Here is a 20,959-nt window from a genome sequence, read left to right as displayed (position 1 = left end):
TCTTAACAATGATGAAACATAAATTAGTCCATCCTCCAACTGCCATGAGAATTATCTTATTTTGTTAGTCTCCTACTGAAATGTCTCATTTAGTTCCCTTTTGGTCACTTCAACAAGAAGTACACATTCCCATGTAAGCTACACAAGGTCCTTCAGAATCTGGCTCCAAGCAACCCTTCTAGCCTCATCTCATTTCTTAGACCAGCTTTCTCTGACCTCTGATGACTCCCTGACATTGCATATGCTGTTCTCCCTGCTTTGAATACCTCTGCCCGCGTAGTCTTTCCGAAGAACCAGGCTTAAGGCCACTTCCTCTAATAATCCTTTTTGAATCTAATCAGATTTTAACAATATTCACATTAATAACAACAGCAATTAACCTTTACTGAGTACTTATGGAGCAGGCACTGTGCTGTGAATGCTTTTTTTCATTTAAAAACCTTACTCTGTAAGGTAAGTACTATTATTCCACTTTAAAGAGACAAAGAAATTGAAGCCTAGACACGTAATGTAAACCAGTTAGTGGCAATATGTAAGGTCAGAACTTGAAACTATTCTCCAGAGTCTATTTTATTGATATGTAGTTAAGTAAGTTCTTCCTAAGGATGAAAGGAAGATTGTGGTGGTCTCTGAAAGTTCTATAATTTTTTTCCTCAAAAGTAAAAATCTTGAAGATCTGACGCCCTTTCTACAACAAATAAAGGAAAAAAGATTAATTAGAAATTATTCTCATCCATCAAGACAAGTCTCTCACATAATGCTGCTACATGTATGGTTTCTTCCAGCAGGGAAGTGGGAGCAGGGGTTCCGATTTTAAAAAGAATCATATCATTACAACATTTAAAGCCTAATGAAAAAGCATCAGTTGATATATATGAAATATTTAATTACTCAAATGAAAATAAATTTACCTTTTTTTTTTTTTTGAGATGGAGTCTCACTCTGTCGCCAGGCTGGAGTGCAATGGTGTGATCTCAGCTCACTGCAATCTCTGCCTCCCAGGTTCAAGCGATTCTCCTGCCTCAGCCCCCCGATAAGCTGGGACTACAGGTGTGTGCCACCATGCCCACTTAATTTTTGTATTATTAGTAGAGACAGGGTTTCACCATGTTGGCCAGGATGGTCTCGATCTCTTGACCTCATGATCTACCTGCCTTGGCCTCCCAAAGTGCTGGGATTACAGGTGTAAGCCACTGTGCCAGGCCATAAATTTACTTCTTATATTAACTATATTTAACTAATTAAAAGCAAATTTGTTTCTTATACTAGCTGGCTCAAGCTTTAACTTAAATATAGGTCACTGCAACTACGAGAAAAGGTCAACACTATTCTATGAGAAGCAAATCAACAGTAAGTTTACTCAGATTTCACATAGAAAAGGAAGAAGAAAACGAAGCTAATGTGTGTTTTTAGACATTGGAGATGAATTTTAAAACCGTACTTTTTAGAATTCTCTTGGCCCACTTACTACATTAAAATGTGTAACATTCTTTCTGTTTTTAAGAACAAAGCTGGCAGAGGGAGATGGCTGGTCTTGACACTAGTAATAATATTCAGGAGCTGTTCAATACAGTAGTATCCATTTTTTGTATTTTATTATTTAAAACACATAAAATGTTTTAGGACTAGGAGACTACTATTTAAGTAACAAATATTTCAATAACTGGCCTTCTAAAGTTCACTACCTACCTTTCAAACAGCACTAAAGTTAGGTAAATATGACAATATTTGAAGTTCTCTTCTCTGCCTCTGTACTATCTGTACTTCTTAATACTGTTTAAAGAAAACCCAACCAGGTGTGGTGGCTCACGCCGTCAGAAGATCAAGACCATCCTGGCTAATACGGTGAAACCCTGTCTCTACTAAAAATATAAAAAATTAGCTGGGCATGGTGGCACGCGCCTGTAGTCCCAGCTACTCGTGAGGCTGAAGCAGGAGAATCACTTGAACCCGGAAGGTGGAGGCTGCAGTGAGCTGAGACTGTGCCACTGCACTCCAGCCTGGGCGACAGAGCAAGACTCCATCTCAATTAAAAAAAAAAAAAAGAAAACCCTTCAGGTCAGCCTTGCTGATCAGTTCTTCAGTCTTTGAATCCTGAGGCAATTGCTCATTTCTAACATTTCACTTTATGCAAAAGGTTACTTACAAATCAAGCTGCTATTGCTTTGTAACAACATAGTAGTATTTGATTTCAGCCTTTACTCTCTATTTTCATTTAATAGGACACCTTATAGATTACATTCTGGTTTTCATTCAAAATGAAGCCCTCCCAATCATCTCTTCTGCATTACAACTCCATCCTCTACATGATTTTAAAGTTGTTCTCCTTCATATTAAGACCAAACGCACAGACGCTGAGCTTATAACACTCCCATCAGCTGGCTCCCTGGTACCTATCCAATGTTATTTCCCTTCCTATACACCCTATTTTGTTCGGGCAAAGATCTCAACAGTGTGGTTCTTTATTCTACTTCTGGGTCTTTTCCCCCTCCAAAACAAGCAACAAGTTTTAAGAGTAACAAATAACATCCATTGGGAGGCCGAGGTGGGAGGATCATTTGCAGTCAGGAGTTCGAGACCAGCCTGGTCAACGTGGTGAAACTCCATCTCTACTAAAAATACTAAAATTAGCCGGAAATTCCTTGAACCTGGGAGATGCAGGTTGCAGTGAGTTGAGATGGTGCCACTGCACTCCAGCCTGGGCAACAGAGCAAGATTCTGTCTTAAACAAATTTTTTTTTAATTTAAAAAATAAATAATATCCAGCCTAGAGTTGATTAGTTTTTCTCTCTCAATTGACCAGTTAACAACTCTCTACTGGTGCAGTAACAATTTCACTTTAAAAGTTTTGTTTCTATAAGCTTCTTTTGGGAGTAAAATCAAAATTATGTCAGTGTAATTCAGGAAGGCAATACATTATAGGAGCAACTCAGATGTGTGCATTTAGGGTTTGAAAAAGGATGTAGTATTATCATTTCCTCAGGCACATAAGCTAAATAAATCAGTTATCTTCAAACCTTTTCTGGTCCTTTTCTACTCACAGCTAGTCCCATTGATTCTTCCCCATAATAGCTATAAAGGGAAACAGACACTTTTGTGCTTTTCACACCTAATGTGTTTGTCTGCATTCAGGCCCTTAGAGCATACAATTTATAGCAGCTTCCTAAATGTTTATGGTCTCCCTAGCTCCTCCCCGTAGAATACTGCCAAACTGACTCTCAAAGGTAGCAGCATCATCTTGATCATGTCAATTCCCTACTTAAAAGCTTTTAATGGCTTCCAGTTTTCTCATTTAAAAAGTTTAAATTATCTTGCTGGATTTATCTTCCTCTATTCTCTCATATTAAATACCAACTCAATTAAACAAACTTCTTTACTGCCTCTAAATGTGCTCTCCTGCCTATGTATTTTATGTTTCAACTATTTCTCTCCTTAGAATAATCTCGACCATTTTATCCACATAACCAAATTCTGCTGTAACAAAATTTTCCTATAACCCACCCGGGGGGGTCCTAAATGAAATCTCATTCAGAGGTTGTTCCTACTCCACTGAATGAATAACACCCACCTACCAACTGGCCAGGCTCACCCCTCCCTTTTTGGTGACTTTCTAGAAGTCTCCCAACCAATAGGAGTGGGGAGTGTCTAGAGTATGAGAGCTAATACTTGCTGTTTTGCTCTCTCTCTGTCCAGTTGTTACCTTTAATCTACACTGATATCATCTGCTTCTAGATCTCAGGTGGTTTAAGGTCTACCCTTACAGTCCAGTCGGGCTGGTGCCACTAGCATAATGGAGTGCATAATGGAGTGCTCCTGTTCTCAGCCCTTGATCCTGTTGTCAGCCCTCATTCATCTGATATGTTTTTTGAGCACCTACTTGAGGCACTACTGTAAGCACTAGGGATATGACAGTGAAAAAAGAGCCAAAGTCCTTCCCTTCAAGGAAATCATATTCTAGAGGAGGAGAGAAAAATAAATCAAGATAAATAAAATATATAGCATACTGGATGCTGATAAGTTTAAGAAAAATAAAGCAGGAAAGTAGGGGGCGGAAGGACAGGGGAAATGGTTGCAATTTTAGGAGGGCTAAAGAAAGCCTCACGGAGAAAGTTTAAGTGACAACCTAAAGGATGAGGATTGAACCAGTTACTTGAGGAAAAATGTTCTAGGCAAAGAAACTACAAATGTGACAGTCCTGAGCTGGAAGTATGACTCACAGGTTCCAGAAACAACGGAAGCAAAATGAGCAAAAGGAAAAAGATTAATGAAATCAGAGGTAATGGGGGCATCGGATCTACAGAGGTCAGCAAACTACAGCCCACGGCCTTTCTGTTTTTGTAAATACAGTATCATCGTCTATGGCTACATTCACATTAGAACAGAGCTGAATAGCTGTAACAGAAACTATATGGCCCTAAAAACCCTAACATATTTACCATCTGACTCTATACCGAAAAAAATTTACTGACCCCGATAGAGAATTCATAGGCCGCTTATAAAGGCTTTGATTTTACTCTGAATGAGATGGGAACTAATTAAACACGAGTTATATGATCTGACTCACATTTTTATAGAAATACTGGCTGAAAATACACTGAAGAGGGTAAGAAGTAAGCAGGGAGAGTCCATTAGGATACTATTACAAAAATCCAGGTGATAGATAATGGTGGCTTGGACCACAGTGGTAGTTACAGACATGGTGAAAAGTCGTTAGATTCTAGATATATTTTAAAGTTAGACCTATGGAATTTACTCTGGAATCAGATTACAGTGTGAGAGAATCAGTAGCGGAGAATAACCCTAAGGCTTCTGGTTTGCTAACTGGAAAAACAGGAATATGACTGTCTGGCAGCATGAAGATTAGTGCTCATGAATTTACAGAGGCACTATTCAGCATGGGTATGTGTTTTCTTCCCCTACATACTGGGCTCTGGTACCAAAATGATGACGAGATGGATTTAATCAGGATTTGGTTAGTCAAACAAGTACAATTAAGTGAGAAAGGACCAAGAGAACTGACAAAGTGCCCAAGAGAAGGATGACAATGATGGACCACAAAATTTAAGCAAGGTAAGGAGAGAACCAAGGACACCAGAGGACAAGAAACAATTAAAAAGCAGTAGGAACAATGGGTCACAGGTCCAACAGAGTCTAAGGGTTGTTGAACAGAGTAAGATGGAGAGGCATCAGGTAGTGATTAGAGAAGGAACACATTAACACTGAAATTATGGAGGAAGTGTGGTTTTGGCAATGACAAGGTCTACGGTATATTTATGCTATGTTTATACACTTGCACATCTTATCTCCTCATTTACATCGTAAGCTCCTTCAGAGTGCAAGCCATCACTTAACCGTTCCAAAGCACCTACTCAATACTCTGAGCATAGTTGGTAGGAGGAAGCTACAGTAAGGGAGGATGAATGATGCATTAAAAATTAAGATATGTGAACTGTAGTTCATCCTCTACTATATTCAGTGTTTAAGTCATTGGGCAATTCACTAAAACTCTTGGGGTCACACAAAGATAAAAAGTCAGGTGGACGGGATTAAAAACACTATTTGCTAAAAGATTTGAGGCAGGACAAAAAAGATTTTCAGTGGTCTTTTCAGACGTAAAGATCTAAGGATCCTTCTACATCCTCATTTTTTTTTTTTCAGAGATGCATTTTGAGCTGCTTTCTTACAGTGAATCGAACTGTTTAACAATCAGTGAACTCTGTAATCAAGTGTTTAGAATATGCTTTTTAACCATGGTTTTGACCATTGCGACTTATGGCAGAGTTTATATACAAAGGTTGAAAAGCTAAGTTTGGGCATGTTTCTTCAGAGATGCATTGTGAGCTTATTACAGTGAATTTAATGTTTACCAGTAAACCCTATAATCTAGTTTTTACATCTAAAGCATGATTTTTAACTATTTTAATTTTACCATTGTGACATTGTGAAGAGTTTACATATACAGGTTGAAAAGCTAAATCTGAGAATGTTTCTTCAGAGATACATTGTGAGAGATGCTTTATTACAGTGAAGTATTTACCAGTAAACTCTGCAACTGAGTGTTTAAAACATTTTTGATTTTAAATTTATAATTGACATACAATAATTACACATTTATGAGGTACAATGTGATGTTTTAATGCATGTATACATAGTACAATGATCGAATCAGGGCAATTACCCTATCATTTTAAACATTTCTCATTTCTTCATGATGACAACATTCGAAAGCTCTTCTAGATATCTTGAAATACACAATACATTGTTATTTGCTATAGTGTCCCTACGGTGTGACAGAATATAAGAATTTATTCTTCCTGGGCCGGACGCAGTAGCTCATGCCTGTAATCCCAGCACTTTGGGAGGCCAAGGTGGGCGGATCACGAGGTCAGGAGATCGAGACCATCCTGGCTAACATGGTGAAACCCCGTCTCCACTAAAAATACAAAAAATTAGCTAGGCGTGGTGGTGGGCACCTGTAGTCCCAGCTACTCAGGAGGCTGAGGCAGGAGAATGGTGTAAATCCAGGAGGCGGAGCTTGCAGTGAGCACAGATGGCGCCACTGCACTACAGCCTGAGCGACAGAGCAAGACTCCGTCTCAAAAAAAACCCAAAAAAACAAAAAAACAAACAAACACACACACACACACACACACACACATACACACAAACAAACTTATTCTTCCTAAGTATAACTTTATCCCCATGGACCAACTCCTCTAGCTTTCCTCCTTCTCCTTCCCCTCCCCAGCTTCTGGTAACACCTATTCTGCTCTCTATTTCTATGAAATCAACTTTCTTAGACTCCACATATAAGTGAGTTCATGTGGTATTTGTCTCTCTGTGCCTGGCTCATTTCACTTAACATAATGTCCTCCAAGATCATCCATATTGCTGCAAATGACAGGATTTCATTCTGTTTTATGGCTAAATGGCATTCTATTGTATATATAATATATACACACGACATTTTCTTTATCCATTCATCATTTGATGGGCATTTAGGTTGAAAATTAGTATGTCAAAGAGATCTGAATAACCATGTTTATTGCAGAACTTTCTACCTTTTATTATTTTATGATTTCATATATGAACTCAGTAGAACTTCTAAGTAATAGAAATGTGAAATTCCAATTTTCTAAGAAAGAAATGAAGTGCTCAAGATACACATATGTGAACATCCTTAAAAATCAGAGTTTTAGAGTTAAAAAGGGCCTTAGAGATCATGTCATTGACTTTCACTGGCCTAATCTCAAAAAGCTACATTTGTGCAGGATTATCTGGATATTATTGTTTGGAAGAGAAATCTACAGTGTTGGAATAGAGAAATGTGTGTTAGGATTAACAATAAGTATATAAAATGTATTTGGTTAGAAGATCAGTAAAGGAACAATTATGTTCTCCTATTTGACTGTTAATAGCAACAAAATACATTAAATTGACAGCTCTCAGAGACTGTCCATCAAGTGTTTCCCCTCAACCGCCCCATCCATGCAGTCTTTATACGATTCCTTATTAGTTCTAAAGAAGATGTATCAGTGACTTAGCTCCCAGGAAGGGCAATGGACTAGAATTGTATATATGAATACAAGTGAAAATATACTCCCTAAATACATAAGAGGTCACCAGGGAATTCAAAAGAATGAATTTTATTAATAAATATTATGAATAAGGTATGAGAGGCCAGAGTGTTTAAAACTAGTGTTTCATACACTTACTATTTTGGCTTTAACACTACCTAATTAATTTAATATTCCATCCTGCACTATGCACTCAGTATTAAGGGGAATATAGATGAATTAGATGTAGCCCTCCCTCCCATAAAAGTCTGTCAAGTAGGAAAGAAAGAATGCAAATCACTGCCAGTGAAGCAAAATGACATAATAGGAATATGTGGAAAACACACTGGGAGCAGTTGAGGAATAATGTCCTATTGAGGAATAATGGAAGACTTCAGAGACTCCTAATACTGCTTACAAACATAAAACTACACTAAAATTTCACTTACATGTCTTTAATCTTTTCTATATTTCACAAAATTTAGGTGAAAAGTAAAAGAATCCTTAACAAAAGAAGAAAATGTGAAAACCATTTAATAAATTTAGTCATCAATTTGTCAGCAAAAAAAAAAAAAAAAACCCAAACCAAACCATATTGATAATCAGCCCCAAGCTAATCTTAAAATATATCTGAAAAGATGTCCGCCTTCTTTAACTAAAAAAGAAACAAAAACAAAACACACCCAAACTTTCCAGATTGGCACTGGAATAATTTCTTCCTAAGGAAGGGGCATTTGAGCCACACTCCTGAATTGGAATCTCTTCCTGATTATACTGACTTCACATTCCTGGCTGGGATTGGGGGAGGGGAGCTGACCCTTAACATTGGTCCAAATGTGGCAAAAGACTTTTCCTTGATTCCCAGTAGCACAGGTAAAACAAACCTGGGACATTCAAGATGATCAAGTAAAAGATAGAGAAGGACAAAATGACAAAGGAGATATCATGAGTACAGTGGATATATATTATAGGGCATCACTTATTTATCTTCATCTTATAAACCAAATCTTCAGCCACCACTCACTACCAAATCTCCACAGCCAGTTTTTGGGGCTCTGTTCCTGGTTAAGGGCCTGCCTCTTCCCAGATTAACTGAATTCAGAGATATTCAACCCTTTGGAGCTGACATCATTCATTCTTCCAGACCTCAAAACAAAGAAACAACAACAAGAACAACACAAACAACACAGAAAACCAACATCTCAATAAGCCTTAATGCTCATGTGATACAGAAGTGGGAATAGGAAGGAACACATTCTTTAATTCATGTCTCTCTTTCATAACAGTTAAAACCGTCTTATATCAATGACATCCAATTCAGCTTTTGCAATACCAGTGGGCCTCTAATTATCAAAACAAAATTCAATCAAAACAATTTTTACAACCACAAATATTATTTCTGGAAAAGCAAATATACACACAAATCAGCAATTATAACGTACATAGGAGAAGCCCTTATTTGAAATCACACATTTCACATTATGTTTTGAACTAGTGGTCTATGAAATTAAGCACTGTCATATGAAATAGCTAAGAATATTAAATTGGTTTCAGATACTATCATATTGAGAAAAACTGTTAATTTTGCAAAATAACTACTTTATAAATAAAAATATTTACAGTATGACCTCACAGGGATTCAGTTATTACAACTAAAGCTGAAAACTGTAGTGCTCATCTAAGGAATGGCTCTAGCAATTCTCCAAATAATATCTACTTTAAATAAACTCACTGAATCCACTTGTAAATTATTTCCCTTTGGCTGTCTCATTATTCACTATGCTTTCAAGGAACATGGTGATGAAAGAAGAAAAATACCTCTCTCTAACATAACCATACTGGCAAGAACATCGACATTATCAGTATTCAAAGAATGTCTTGGCAGGTTAAACCTTCATAAAAAGAAGGAACACTATCCAATCCAAGTTATCAAAATAGCAATAGTACTTCTCGTATTATGTGCAATATGATTGTTTGTTTCTAATGCAGAAAAAAATAAAGACAACAATATCGCCAGGTTTAAATTTTAAGCAGACAAAGAAATTCTTTACAAAAAAGCACATAAAGAATGATGAAAGTAGGCATGTTTAAAAGAAAAAGGCTAAGAGCAAAATAGGACTCAATGTTCGAAGAGATTTATAGTAACACGCCATTGCTATTTTGGGAGGTTTAACAACATATTTTGACATTTTAAAGGTGCAACAGCACTATTAAGAAATATAAAAATTAAAAAAAATCTACTATGAGAAAAAAGCTTGAACATAAACAGCTTGCTCTAATTCACTCCATGATTTCTCTGTACAATAGCTAATACTTAATTTTACAAAAAGACTTTTGATGATTTTATATTACTTTCACAGTATAATACTCTCAACATACTCTCCAGGATTTGAACTGCATCTGAAATTACTGAAGGCTATAAAGGAACTTGTGTTTGCTAAATATAAGTTCTAATATAGTGTCCTCCAAAAATAATAAAATGTAGTACACTATAAATACTGTTTCCCAATTTCTTTTTTTGTTCTAACAGAAAACTACTCATCATATGAACAGGTTTAATGTAACATGGAATGCAAAAGATTAGAACCATTAAAATATTTTTCAACTTTAAAAAATAATTAAAATAAAATAAAAACAGGATAATGACTAGAGTAGTGCCATTATAATCACACTAAAAAGTAAAGCTTCCATCAACACTTTATGAATTTGACAAATCCAGTTCAATGTATTTTTTAAGTATTGTATTTCACTCAATTTTGTGATATTCCATTTTTGAAAAACCTGTTAGTCAGAAGAGAGGCTTCAGATACCCATGAAAAGAAAAAAATAAAGGTAGAAACACATATGCTGAGGTTTGCTAATTCACTGTTAAAAAGTACCTTAGATGTCCCACTACAATTGCTCTTAGATGTTTTTAACAAATGAATAGTTATAATTCACAGATAAGACAAGTGGTACTTTTTATCTACATAGACCTATACAAACTTTTAGTAAAACATTTAAATTGTTTTACTTTTAATCTTGTCAAATAATTTTCATTTCTTCTACTTCTTTAAAAGACTGACCAGGTTATTTGCCTGTATTGGAATCAACGAATGTTGGACTACACTATGTTTAGTTATAATAACTAATTTATCCAGCCTGACTTAGTATGTGGGAAATGATACATCCCTAAGCGTACTGAGATGTTTCTCTGAAACAAAAAGATTTAATTTTATGCATGTGATAAGAAACAGCCTTATTCGATATATGCTTCTTTTTTTTTTCATGAGCAACACAGATAGCAGACATACAACTCCTTATTACCCATACTCTTGACTACCAAGAAATGAAGCGAAACTTTTGGGAAAATACAATGCAAGAAAAGATTCAAGTTAAAAACATATTCCTTTGGTTAAAAATCACTCCCTTAATTGAACAACGAGAACACTTGGACACATGTTGGGGAACATCACACACCAGGGGCTGTCGGGGGGGTAGAGGGAGGGGGGAGGGATAGCATTAGGAGATATTCCTAATGTAAAGGACAAGTTAATGGGTGCAGCACACCATTGTATACACCATGTATACATGGCACATGTATACATATGTAACAAACCTGCACGTTGTGCACATGTACCCTAGACCTTAAAGTATAATAATAAAAATAAAAAATAAAATAAAATCTAAGCAGAAAGAAAAAAAAAAAAAAAAAAAAAGAGAAAGAAAAAGAAAAAATCTGTGAGTTTTTTCAGTCAAATTTTAGGAGTAATGGGGTATTTGTTTTTAAAGATCCAAAGTTTTAAAGATGACTGCCTAGTTTTAGAGATCAAAACATGAATTATGTACAATGAAATAAAAAAGGAAAAAAAGACATGAAAAAAAATCATCCCCTTTATAATATTCATTTGTAACCTAAATTCACAGCATTTCCCATCAGCCCAAAGTAATCTTGTAAATGTCATTTTACTTGTAGTATTACAATGTTTTTTCAGTCCAGTATTTATGGAGGTCACTTGGCTGCAGCAACAAAATATTTTAACTCTAAGAAGAGTGGAGCCTTGTAGCATTAGCTCTTTTAACAATTTTCTTATAAGATTTTTACTTTAGAAACCGACACATGTAGTTTTCTTCAGATACAGTACATCCAAACTTTTTATAGAAACCAACATTTTGTGGTAGACATTCAAAGGTAATCTTGTAACAGTTCAGTTTCTTGCTTAGCAAAGTAAGGGTTGATAATAACAATTAGCCAAGCTGCTTTCCTCTGCATTCATCACTAACCACATCTACTCTTCCTCTCTTAGCACAGGAATGGATGAATTTATGTTCTATTATCAGAGTTGCTGTAGCAACAGTCTGTCCTAGAGTCACATCTTCTACAACTGTAACATAATCCCCAGATTTCATAAACTGTTCAGGGCTGACAACTCCAGTCTCTGTCAGCTGACCCAATACCTTAAAAAAACCCCTCTAAGTCAGCAGTACAAACAGGCCTCAAAACCAACCCTTCTCCAGGATGTATTTGGGAAATGGCTGGAGAAAATGTAGCTGTATTCTGACTCCGGTCCACTTCTTTGAGTAGACTTGGGTCAAACGTAAGAGTTTCATCAGGTTTCATCTTTCTAGTAAGGTCGATAGAGGCCCCGCAGTTGATGCTCCTACCGAGGCCCACGGGACTCTCCCCGACCAGCGTGCACAGCAATGGATCCGGATCCCGCTTCAGCGCATGCCCCACCTCCTCCTCCACTGCCACGCCACACTCAGCAACCGCGGCCCACATGTGGCCACGCCAACGCCTCCACCCTGCCTCTGCCCTCTCACGCAGGGCCACGAGCAGGCAGGTGGAGGTGGAGACCGAGGCACCATCCGCCCCGCCCGGAGAGCTAGTGGCGGGGCCCCTGCTTTTCAATTTCTAAAGAAAATACCTACATTGATAATCTTACGTTGGTTGGGAAAATGATATAAACCTCTCAAAAAAACTTAGAAGATACATATTTGACTGAAAATAACTCTCATGTCATTTCAAACATTTCTAATATATTCATTTTCATCACACACGAAATGATAATCTTATTTATTTATTTATTTATTTCGAGACAGAGTCTCTGTCGCCCAGGCTGGAGTGCAGTGGTGCAATCTCGGCTCACTGCAACCTATGCCTCCTAGGTTCAAGCGATTCTCCTGTCTTAGCCTCCTGAGTAGCTGCGATTACAGGCATCTGTCACCACATCCATCTAATTTTTGTACATTTAGTAGAGATGGGGTTTCACCATGTTGGCCAGGCTCGTCTCCAACTCCTGACCTCAAGTGATCCACCCGCCTCAGCCTCCCAAGGTGCTGGGATTACAGGTGTAAGCCACCAGACCCAGCCTTCACTTACTATATTTTCTAACTCAAAAGATTTCTACTCACTTTTCTTTTTTCTTTTCTTTTCTTATTTTTTTTTTTGAGACAGTCTCCCTCTGTAGCCCACGCTGGAGTGCAGTGGCACGATCTCAGCTCACTGCAACCTCCCCGCTTCCCGGGTTCAAGTGATTCTCCTGCCTCAGGCTCCTGAGTAGCTGGGACTACAGGCGCGCACCACCACACCTGGCTAATTTTTGTATTTTTAGTAGAGACGGGGTTTTACTGTGTTAGCCAGGATGGTCTCGATCTCCTGACCTCGTGATCCACCCACCTTGGCCTCCCAAGGTGCTGGGATTATAGGTGTGAGCCACCGCGCTCAGCCCACTTTTCTTTTACAAATATGTAATTCCTATTTCTCTTTATATTTTACCTTTTTCTGTTTTTCCTTCCTAATTATTATGTTCCTTCTAATGTTGGTCTTTTATTAATTTGGGGACAAACTTTTTATTACTAAATATCCTCTGGATCCAGAGTCATAGAGTTATTTTTATTAGTAGGATGAGCCTCCATCCATCAACATCCTAAGGAATCATAGCATGGTGGCGCTGGAAGGGATCTCAAGGTATCATTTGGTTGAGCTTTATGCCAACAAGAATAGGTTGCTATTCTTTTTTTTTTTTTTTTTTTTTTTTTTGAGACGGAGTCTCGCTCTGTCGCCCAGGCTGGATTGCAGTGGCCCGATCTCGGCTCACTGCAAGCTCCGCCTCCCGGGTTCACGCCATTCTCCTGCCTCAGCCTCCGGAGTAGCTGGGACTACAGGCGCCCGCCACCACGCCCGACTAGTTTTTTGTATCTTTTTAGTAGAGACGGGGTTTCATCGTGTTAGCCAGGATGGTCTCGATCGCCTGACCTCGTGATCCGCCCGTCTCGGCCTCCCAAAGTGCTGGGATTACAGGCTTGAGCCACCGCGCCCGGCCGCTATTCTTATTTTATTTATTTTAAATGATCAAAGATTTTGATCAAAAACATTCTACCATGGCTTCAATAAAGAATCTTCCTGACAATAGGAAAACTGGATCAAAAAGGGTTCTGACCTAAGCACTATTACTGTAAAATATAAAAGAATTCCTTTAGTTGCTCTGAGCTTTAAGTTCCCCCATATAAACAGAGATAATGCCTTCTATCTCACAAAGTTATTGTAACTGTTCTGAAACCTGGGAAAAAAGTATATAAATGTAAAGTAGTATTAAAATAGGAAAAAGGACCAGGCATAGTAGCTCACACACCTGTAATCCCAGCACTTTGGAAAGCCAAGGAGGGTGTATTGCTTGAAAGCTCAGAAGTTTGAGACCAACCGGGGCAACATAGGGAGACCCTCCATATCTCTACAAAAAAAAAAAATTAAAAATGAGCCAGGCATGGTGGTACACATGTGTAGCCCCAGCTACTCAGGAGGCTGAGGTGGAAGGGATTGCTTGAGCCTGAGGCTGCAGTGAGCTGTGACCATGCCACTGCACTCCAGTCTGGGTGACAGAACGAGCCCCTCTCAATTAAAAAAAGAAAGAAAAAAAAGGAAGAGAACATAGTAGAGTGTACGCACTCTGAAGGCATGTTAAGTTTCAAATCCCATCTCTATTTACTCAACAGTGAGCAAAGTATTCAACCTATCTGAATTCCATTCAGAGAACAACTGCAAAACTGATATAATACCTACATCACTTGGTTGTTGCTGTGAGGATTACAGAAAATTAATACACCTAGCACAGGTCCTGGCATTGTGTAGGCCCTCAATAAATGTTAATTCCCTATTCCCCATCAGGTTTCCACATTGCTGTGTAGTTCGCTTTCCTGCAGGATACCCATGTGAAATTTCATCAGATAAACAGAATAATTAGAAAATATGCAAACCTTTCTTTCCTTTAAGATTCACAAGCAACAAAATGACTACCTTCTCTTACCAGCCCTGCTTTGGAAAATGGAAAGGAGCTGGAGTTTCCCTTAAACTCAAAAGCTTCTGCACAGCAAAAGAAATCATCAACAGAGTCAACGGACAGCCTGCAGAATAGGAGTAAATATTTGCAAACTATGTATCCAACAAAGATAACATCCAGAAGGTATAAGAAGCTCAAAAAACAAAAACACAAACAAATAATCCCATTAAAAAGTGGGCAAAGGACATGAATTGACATTCCTCAAAAGAAGACAAATGGCCAGCAAGCATATGAAAAAATGCTCAACATCACTAATCACTAGAAAAATGCAAATTTAGCCACAATGAGATTATCATCTTGCCTTAGTCAGAATGGCTATGATTAAAAGACGAAAAATAACAGATGTTGGTGAGGATGCAGAGAAAAGGTAATCTTTACTCACTGCTGATGGGAATGTAAATTAGCATAACGTCTATGGAAAACAGTACAGAGATTTCTAAAAGAACTACAAATAGAACTACCATTTGACCAAGTAATCTCCCTACTGGGTATCTACCCAAAGGAAATCATTATACCAGAAGGACACCTGTACTTATATGTTTATCACAGCACTATTCACAATAGTAAAGATATAGAATCAACTTAAGTGCTATCAACATATAAATGGATACGGAAAATGTGTATGTATACACAGTGGAATACTATTCAATCATAAAAAAGAATGAAATCACATCTTTTGTAGCAACAAGGATGGAACTGGAAGTCATTATCTTAAGTGAAACTCAGAAAAAGACAAATACAGAAAAAAGACAAAAAACTGCATGTTTTCACTTATAAGTGGAAGCTAAACCACAAGTATGGACATAGTGTGTGGAATGATAGACAATGGAGACTCACAAGAGTGAGACAGGGAGGAGGGTGGATGATGACAAATTATTTAAAAGGTAAAATGTATGTTTCTCTAATGATGGATATACTAAAAGCTCTGACTTCGCCACTACACAACATATCCATGTAACAAAATTATACTTGTATCCGCCCGACACACACACTCTTCCAAAGAATAAACAATGTAGAGGGTGAAAAATGTCACTAAATTGTGAAGTCTTTAAAGGAAAAGAACCAGTCTTACTCGTTTTCATATTTTCAGAATCTATCACAGCACCTGATAAAAGGAAGCACTCAAGCCATTTCTTAGATGAAAAACATCTGCTGGTGGAATCCCTGATTTTAGAGATTAAGAAATGAAAGGTTCAATCAGATCATATACATATTAGGCAACCAATTATAGACACTCTTTATGTAATAAAGATAAAGCTAGACAAATGTGGACTAGCATTTTGAAAAAAAGACTCTTCACATGTTGTCTTTGGGCTGCTGTAGCAAAATACCATAAACTAGGTAGCTTATAAGCAATATAAATTTATTTTTCACAATTTGGGAGGCTGAGAAGTCCAAGATCAAGGTACCAGATGACTTGGTGTCTAGTGAGGTCCCACTTTCTGGTTCATAGATGGTGTCTCTGACTATGTAGTGGCCTCCTCACATGGCAGAAGGAAGGCAGCCTTCTGAGGTCTCCTTTATTTTAAGGGCATGAATTTCACTCCTCAAAGGTCCCACTCCCTAATAACATCACACGGTGATTAGGTTTTCAACAAAATTTTGTGAGGGCACACATTTAGTCATAGCCCATATTTAACTGATTTAGAAAGTATACACTGTTCATTTATTTATATCATATACCCAGAAACTTATAAAAATAAAATAATGCTTACCTTGTTATGTACAAAAACAATCCTTAAGTCAGGTTTAAGGATACCATAGCTCATGAGGAGATCTTGGATCTTTTTTATTTCATCTTTACATTTTTTTGCAGTTGAGTAAAACTGCTTTCTTACAGGTAGATTCTTAAATAATCTTAAAGCAGTTACAGTTGTACCTGTTGACAGACAAGAGAAAAGCATATTTAGATTTGGAAGGAACATCACAGATCTTCAAATCCATATACAATTTGTAATTAACCCCTTCTATAACTCAAGGTCTTCTCCAATTCTAGAAACCCAAAGGCTCAACTTTGCAAACTACTCTGATTCCATGCTAGACTCTTCTATTTGTAACAAAACTGACCTATGAAGTATGACCTCCTCTATGTGGTCTAAACAAGCATAATCTTACTTCTATCACCAGATAGAAACATGGGCTTACAAGAATGCAGTATCATATGAAATCTGCTGGTGTGCAAACTACCTGGGAATGGTGCTTATTCTGGACTTTAAAATATAATCTACAGGAGATACAAGATTACACAGTTTATATAATAACCTTATGTCACTGGAAATTCTTACTTGAAATAATGTCTAATAACCAAGTTAAATTTACCTCATTTTCAACAACATTCAAAAACAGGATAATCTAACAAAAGAATTTTTTTAACTTATAGTTTAACTGGAAAGCTCAATAAAGGTGTAAAAATTATACTGCTGAACTGTCAGATTAACCACTAGCTTTTACCCAAAAAAACACCACTGCCACATAAAATTAGGACTGAATATTTGTCATAACCATATACGATGGTATATATTTTTAAAACACTGAAGAATGAAACATTTAAAACATTAAAAAACTACTAGTCACCAGGTAATCTCAGAGTTATGAAATCAATCTCCCCATGTGATTCTTATGAATGTATAGTCAGAGTAGAGAATCATTACACTGAGGAGTAATGAAATAAATTTATACTGTAGTGCTTCTCAACCTTGGCAGCACTGACATTTGGCCAGGTAATTTGTTGTGGGGACTGTCCTGTGCATTATAGAATGTTTAGCAGCATCTCTGGCCTCTTACCCACTAGATGCCAGTAGCATCTAGTGACAATCAAGTATCTCCAGATACTGCCAAATGTTCCCTGGGAAACAAAGTTGCCCTGGTTGAGAACCACTGATTTAGTATTTAAAAACTATCATCTTTTTTCTTTTTAACTAAAATAGAATAAAAAGACAGAATAAATTAGAACAGAATATACAGTGCATCACCTATAGTTAGGATAAATATTATGTCATGACATTTTTGTTTTGATTAGCTATGTGTGAACTGGGTTGCCATGTAAAATATATTTATTACCGTGAATCAGTCAAAAAGGCTAAAGTTGCTGCAAAAGGTCAATTTTTGTCCTACTGCTTATAACACAGGGCAAAAACACAAAGAAAATGGCAATCATAAGGAACATATTAGACTTTGAAACTGTAGTGTAAAATTTTATGTAGTTTTAAAGTTCCAAGAGGAGAAAATGAAATTACTAGTAGTTTTTAAGTTCCAAAAGGAGAAAAAGAAACAAATGGAGATATAATTAAATATATACTAGAAGAAAATTTTTGAGTTAAAGGCATGTCAATTTCAAGAGCTTACTTCATTATCAGGAGGAATATTTTAGGAAGAAAAAAGAAACTACATTCTACTGGAAATCCTAAATTTTGAGGACAAGAATTTTACAAACTTTGCCATACAGAAAGAACAAGTTTCTTACAAGAAAAGACTAACATCAAATTTCTCACCTATAACACTAGAAGACAATTTACTAACTATTAAGAAGAAATTAAGAAATTGACAGCCAGTTAAGATAGGTATAGGGCAAAATGAAGATATTTTTGGACTTGCAAAGATCCAGAAGTGTATCACCCAAATGTATTTGATGAAAATAATACAAGATAAACTCTAATCAAATGACTATAATATCAAAATAGAGATTTCACCAGGTGTGGCAGGTTGCACCTATAATCTCAACTACTTGGGAACCTTAGGCAGTAGGATGGCTTGAGCCCAGGAAGTAGAGACCAGCCTGGGTAACACAGTGAGACCCCATCTTTAAAAATAAAAAATAAAAAATTAGCCTGGCACGTTAGTACATGTCTATAGTCCTAGTTACTTGGGAGGCTGTGAGAGGATCCCTTGAGCCCAGGGGTTCAAGGCTGCAGTGAGCTATGACTGTGCCACTGCACTCAGGCCTGGGTGACAGAATAAGACCCTGTTTCTAAGGGGGAAAAAAAGACATTTTATGACAACAAGATGAGAAAATAAATGTGGTGTGCAAAGCATCTTAAAAGTTTGACTGTAAACAGAAGATGCTAATGTGAGTGGGCTCTGCAACAAAACTTAAAATGGGTAATCTGTAAACAAAGGAGGTTTAATTGACTCACAGTTCCACACGGCTGGGAGGCCTCAGGAAATTTACATTCGTGGCGGAAGGGGAAGCAGGCACCTTCTTCACAAGGTGGCATGAGAGAGTGTGAGTGCATGAAGGAGGAACTGTCAAACACAAAAACCACTGGATCTCCTGATAACTCACTATCATGAGAACATCATGGGAGAAAACGCCCTCATGATCCAATCACCACCTTCTCTAGACACAAGGGGATTACAGGTCCCTCCCTCAATACATGGAGATTACAATTTGAGATGAGATTTGGGTGGGGACACAGAGCCAAACTATATCAGTAACACTGGTTAACTGGAGAAAAGGGGTGGGAATTAAGAGGTATAAAGCTTACATGGTCCCACACAACCTGGTCCATGGCTATGTTCTCTCCTACAAATGTCCTTCCGTCTGTTCCTACAGCACATCAGACTTGTTTCCACCTCAGACCCTTTGTACATGTTCTTCTGTCAACCTTTCCACAGCTAACTCTTTCAGATCTCAGCTTGAGTATCTTTTTTTTTGTTTTGAGACGGAGTCTTGCTTTGTCTCCCAGGCTGAAGTGCAGTGGCACGATCTCAGCTCACTGCAAGCTCCGCCTCCCGGGTTCACGCCATTATCCTGCCTCAGCCCCAGGCACCCGCCACCATGCCCAGCTAACTTTTTGTATTTTTTTAGTAGAGATGGGGTTTCACCATGTTAGCCAGGATGGTCTCGATCTCCTGACCTCATGATCTGCCCACCTCAGCCTCCCAAAGTGCTGAGATGACAGGCTTCAGCCACAGTGCCTGGCCCAGAGTATCATATCTTTTGAAAATCCATCCCTAAATGCCCTATCCAAGGCTGCTGCTTCTACAATGGAACTATGTTTTCTTTCTTTTTAGAAAATGTCACTACTTGAAAAAACTTTTGTCTGCCTCGCCTCTTAGAATACAAGTATGAGAGCAAAGGACTACCATGTTTACCATTATATCCCTAGCACCTTGAACAATGACGAATAATCTGCAGGCATTTAACAAAAAAGTCTTAAATGAATACTTGAAGAAAGAAAATAAGAGAAAGTAATAAAGTTTGTATTTGTCTGAATTATTTATTTATGGAAGACACATAGTACTGTAATTTTTGAAAGGAAATTTACCATAAGAAAAAAATAAAACAAGATGGGGGAAAAAATTTTTGTGGAAAAATACTAAAGGAAGTGCAACATTCCTATTTTGCTCACAGTTGATGTTTTTCTGCTTTTTTCTTGATCTGGTGCCTCATCAGCATGTAACATTACTAATGATTTTTTTTTTGGCGGGGGTCTTCCTCTATTTTTATATACAGCATTTCCTTGGCTTAACTGTATACATCACTTCCAAAAGCAGGATTAAATTCCTTGGAACACCATCGTATTTCTCACTAGTAACACTTTGGTGCTACTATTCTTTGGCTTAGGAAAGTAAAAAGGTCACTGACAAATTTTGGAGCAGAAGCTGATGGAGATCAAGAAGTGCATGCATTTAGCAGTCAGAGCAGGTATGCATTCTGCCTCTACTGCTAAATGGAAAATACACACACACCAGAATCCATACCAGATCCTATTCACAGACACCTCACTTCATTCTTTGTTCCCCTAGATGTTTCCTCCATTCCCGTGTCTTCAACTACTACCTATATGCCAATGATTCTTTTCATGGAAGTTGTAAGCAGCACCATACTCTTATGAATCTCTAAAAAAGAAAAAAAAACACTTCCAATTAAACTATGATACACTGCCTTAACAACAGTCCTGTGTAACACATGAAATAGTCACATCAGCCTCTCATTGCTTTGAAATTTCTTTACTCCCATGAATATGGCAATTTCTTCTGGTGCCATCAATCTCAATGCTTTGCATATGACAGCAATCCTTTGGCACTTAATGCAGCTTCATTTAGTTGTAACTCTTTCCCTTTTTAAGTCTCATAAAGCAT

At 37.5% G+C, this 20,959-nt stretch overlaps 1 protein-coding gene and 1 pseudogene across 15 annotated transcripts in view; both read right to left on the bottom strand.

Moving 5' to 3' along the window:
* Positions 1-20,959, bottom strand: part of PMS1 (PMS1 homolog 1, mismatch repair system component) — a 91,116-nt gene that overhangs the window by 41,328 nt on the left and 28,829 nt on the right. For all 15 annotated transcript variants that reach the window (XR_635605.4, XR_002516197.2, XM_003907726.4 and 12 more), the window contains one exon: positions 16,591-16,754. Coding sequence is in view for 13 of the 15 variants with exons in the window: in XM_003907726.4 (XP_003907775.3) it covers positions 16,591-16,754 (164 nt within the window). In the remaining 2 variants the exon portion in view is untranslated. The remainder of the gene's footprint in view (positions 1-16,590; positions 16,755-20,959) is intronic.
* On the bottom strand, positions 11,238-12,192 carry LOC101000548 (annotated as a pseudogene).

The sequence above is a fragment of the Papio anubis genome, chromosome 10 (assembly GCF_008728515.1).
Source record: "Papio anubis isolate 15944 chromosome 10, Panubis1.0, whole genome shotgun sequence".
NCBI lineage: Eukaryota > Metazoa > Chordata > Mammalia > Primates > Cercopithecidae > Papio > Papio anubis.
This window is presented reverse-complemented; position numbering and strand designations above follow the sequence as displayed.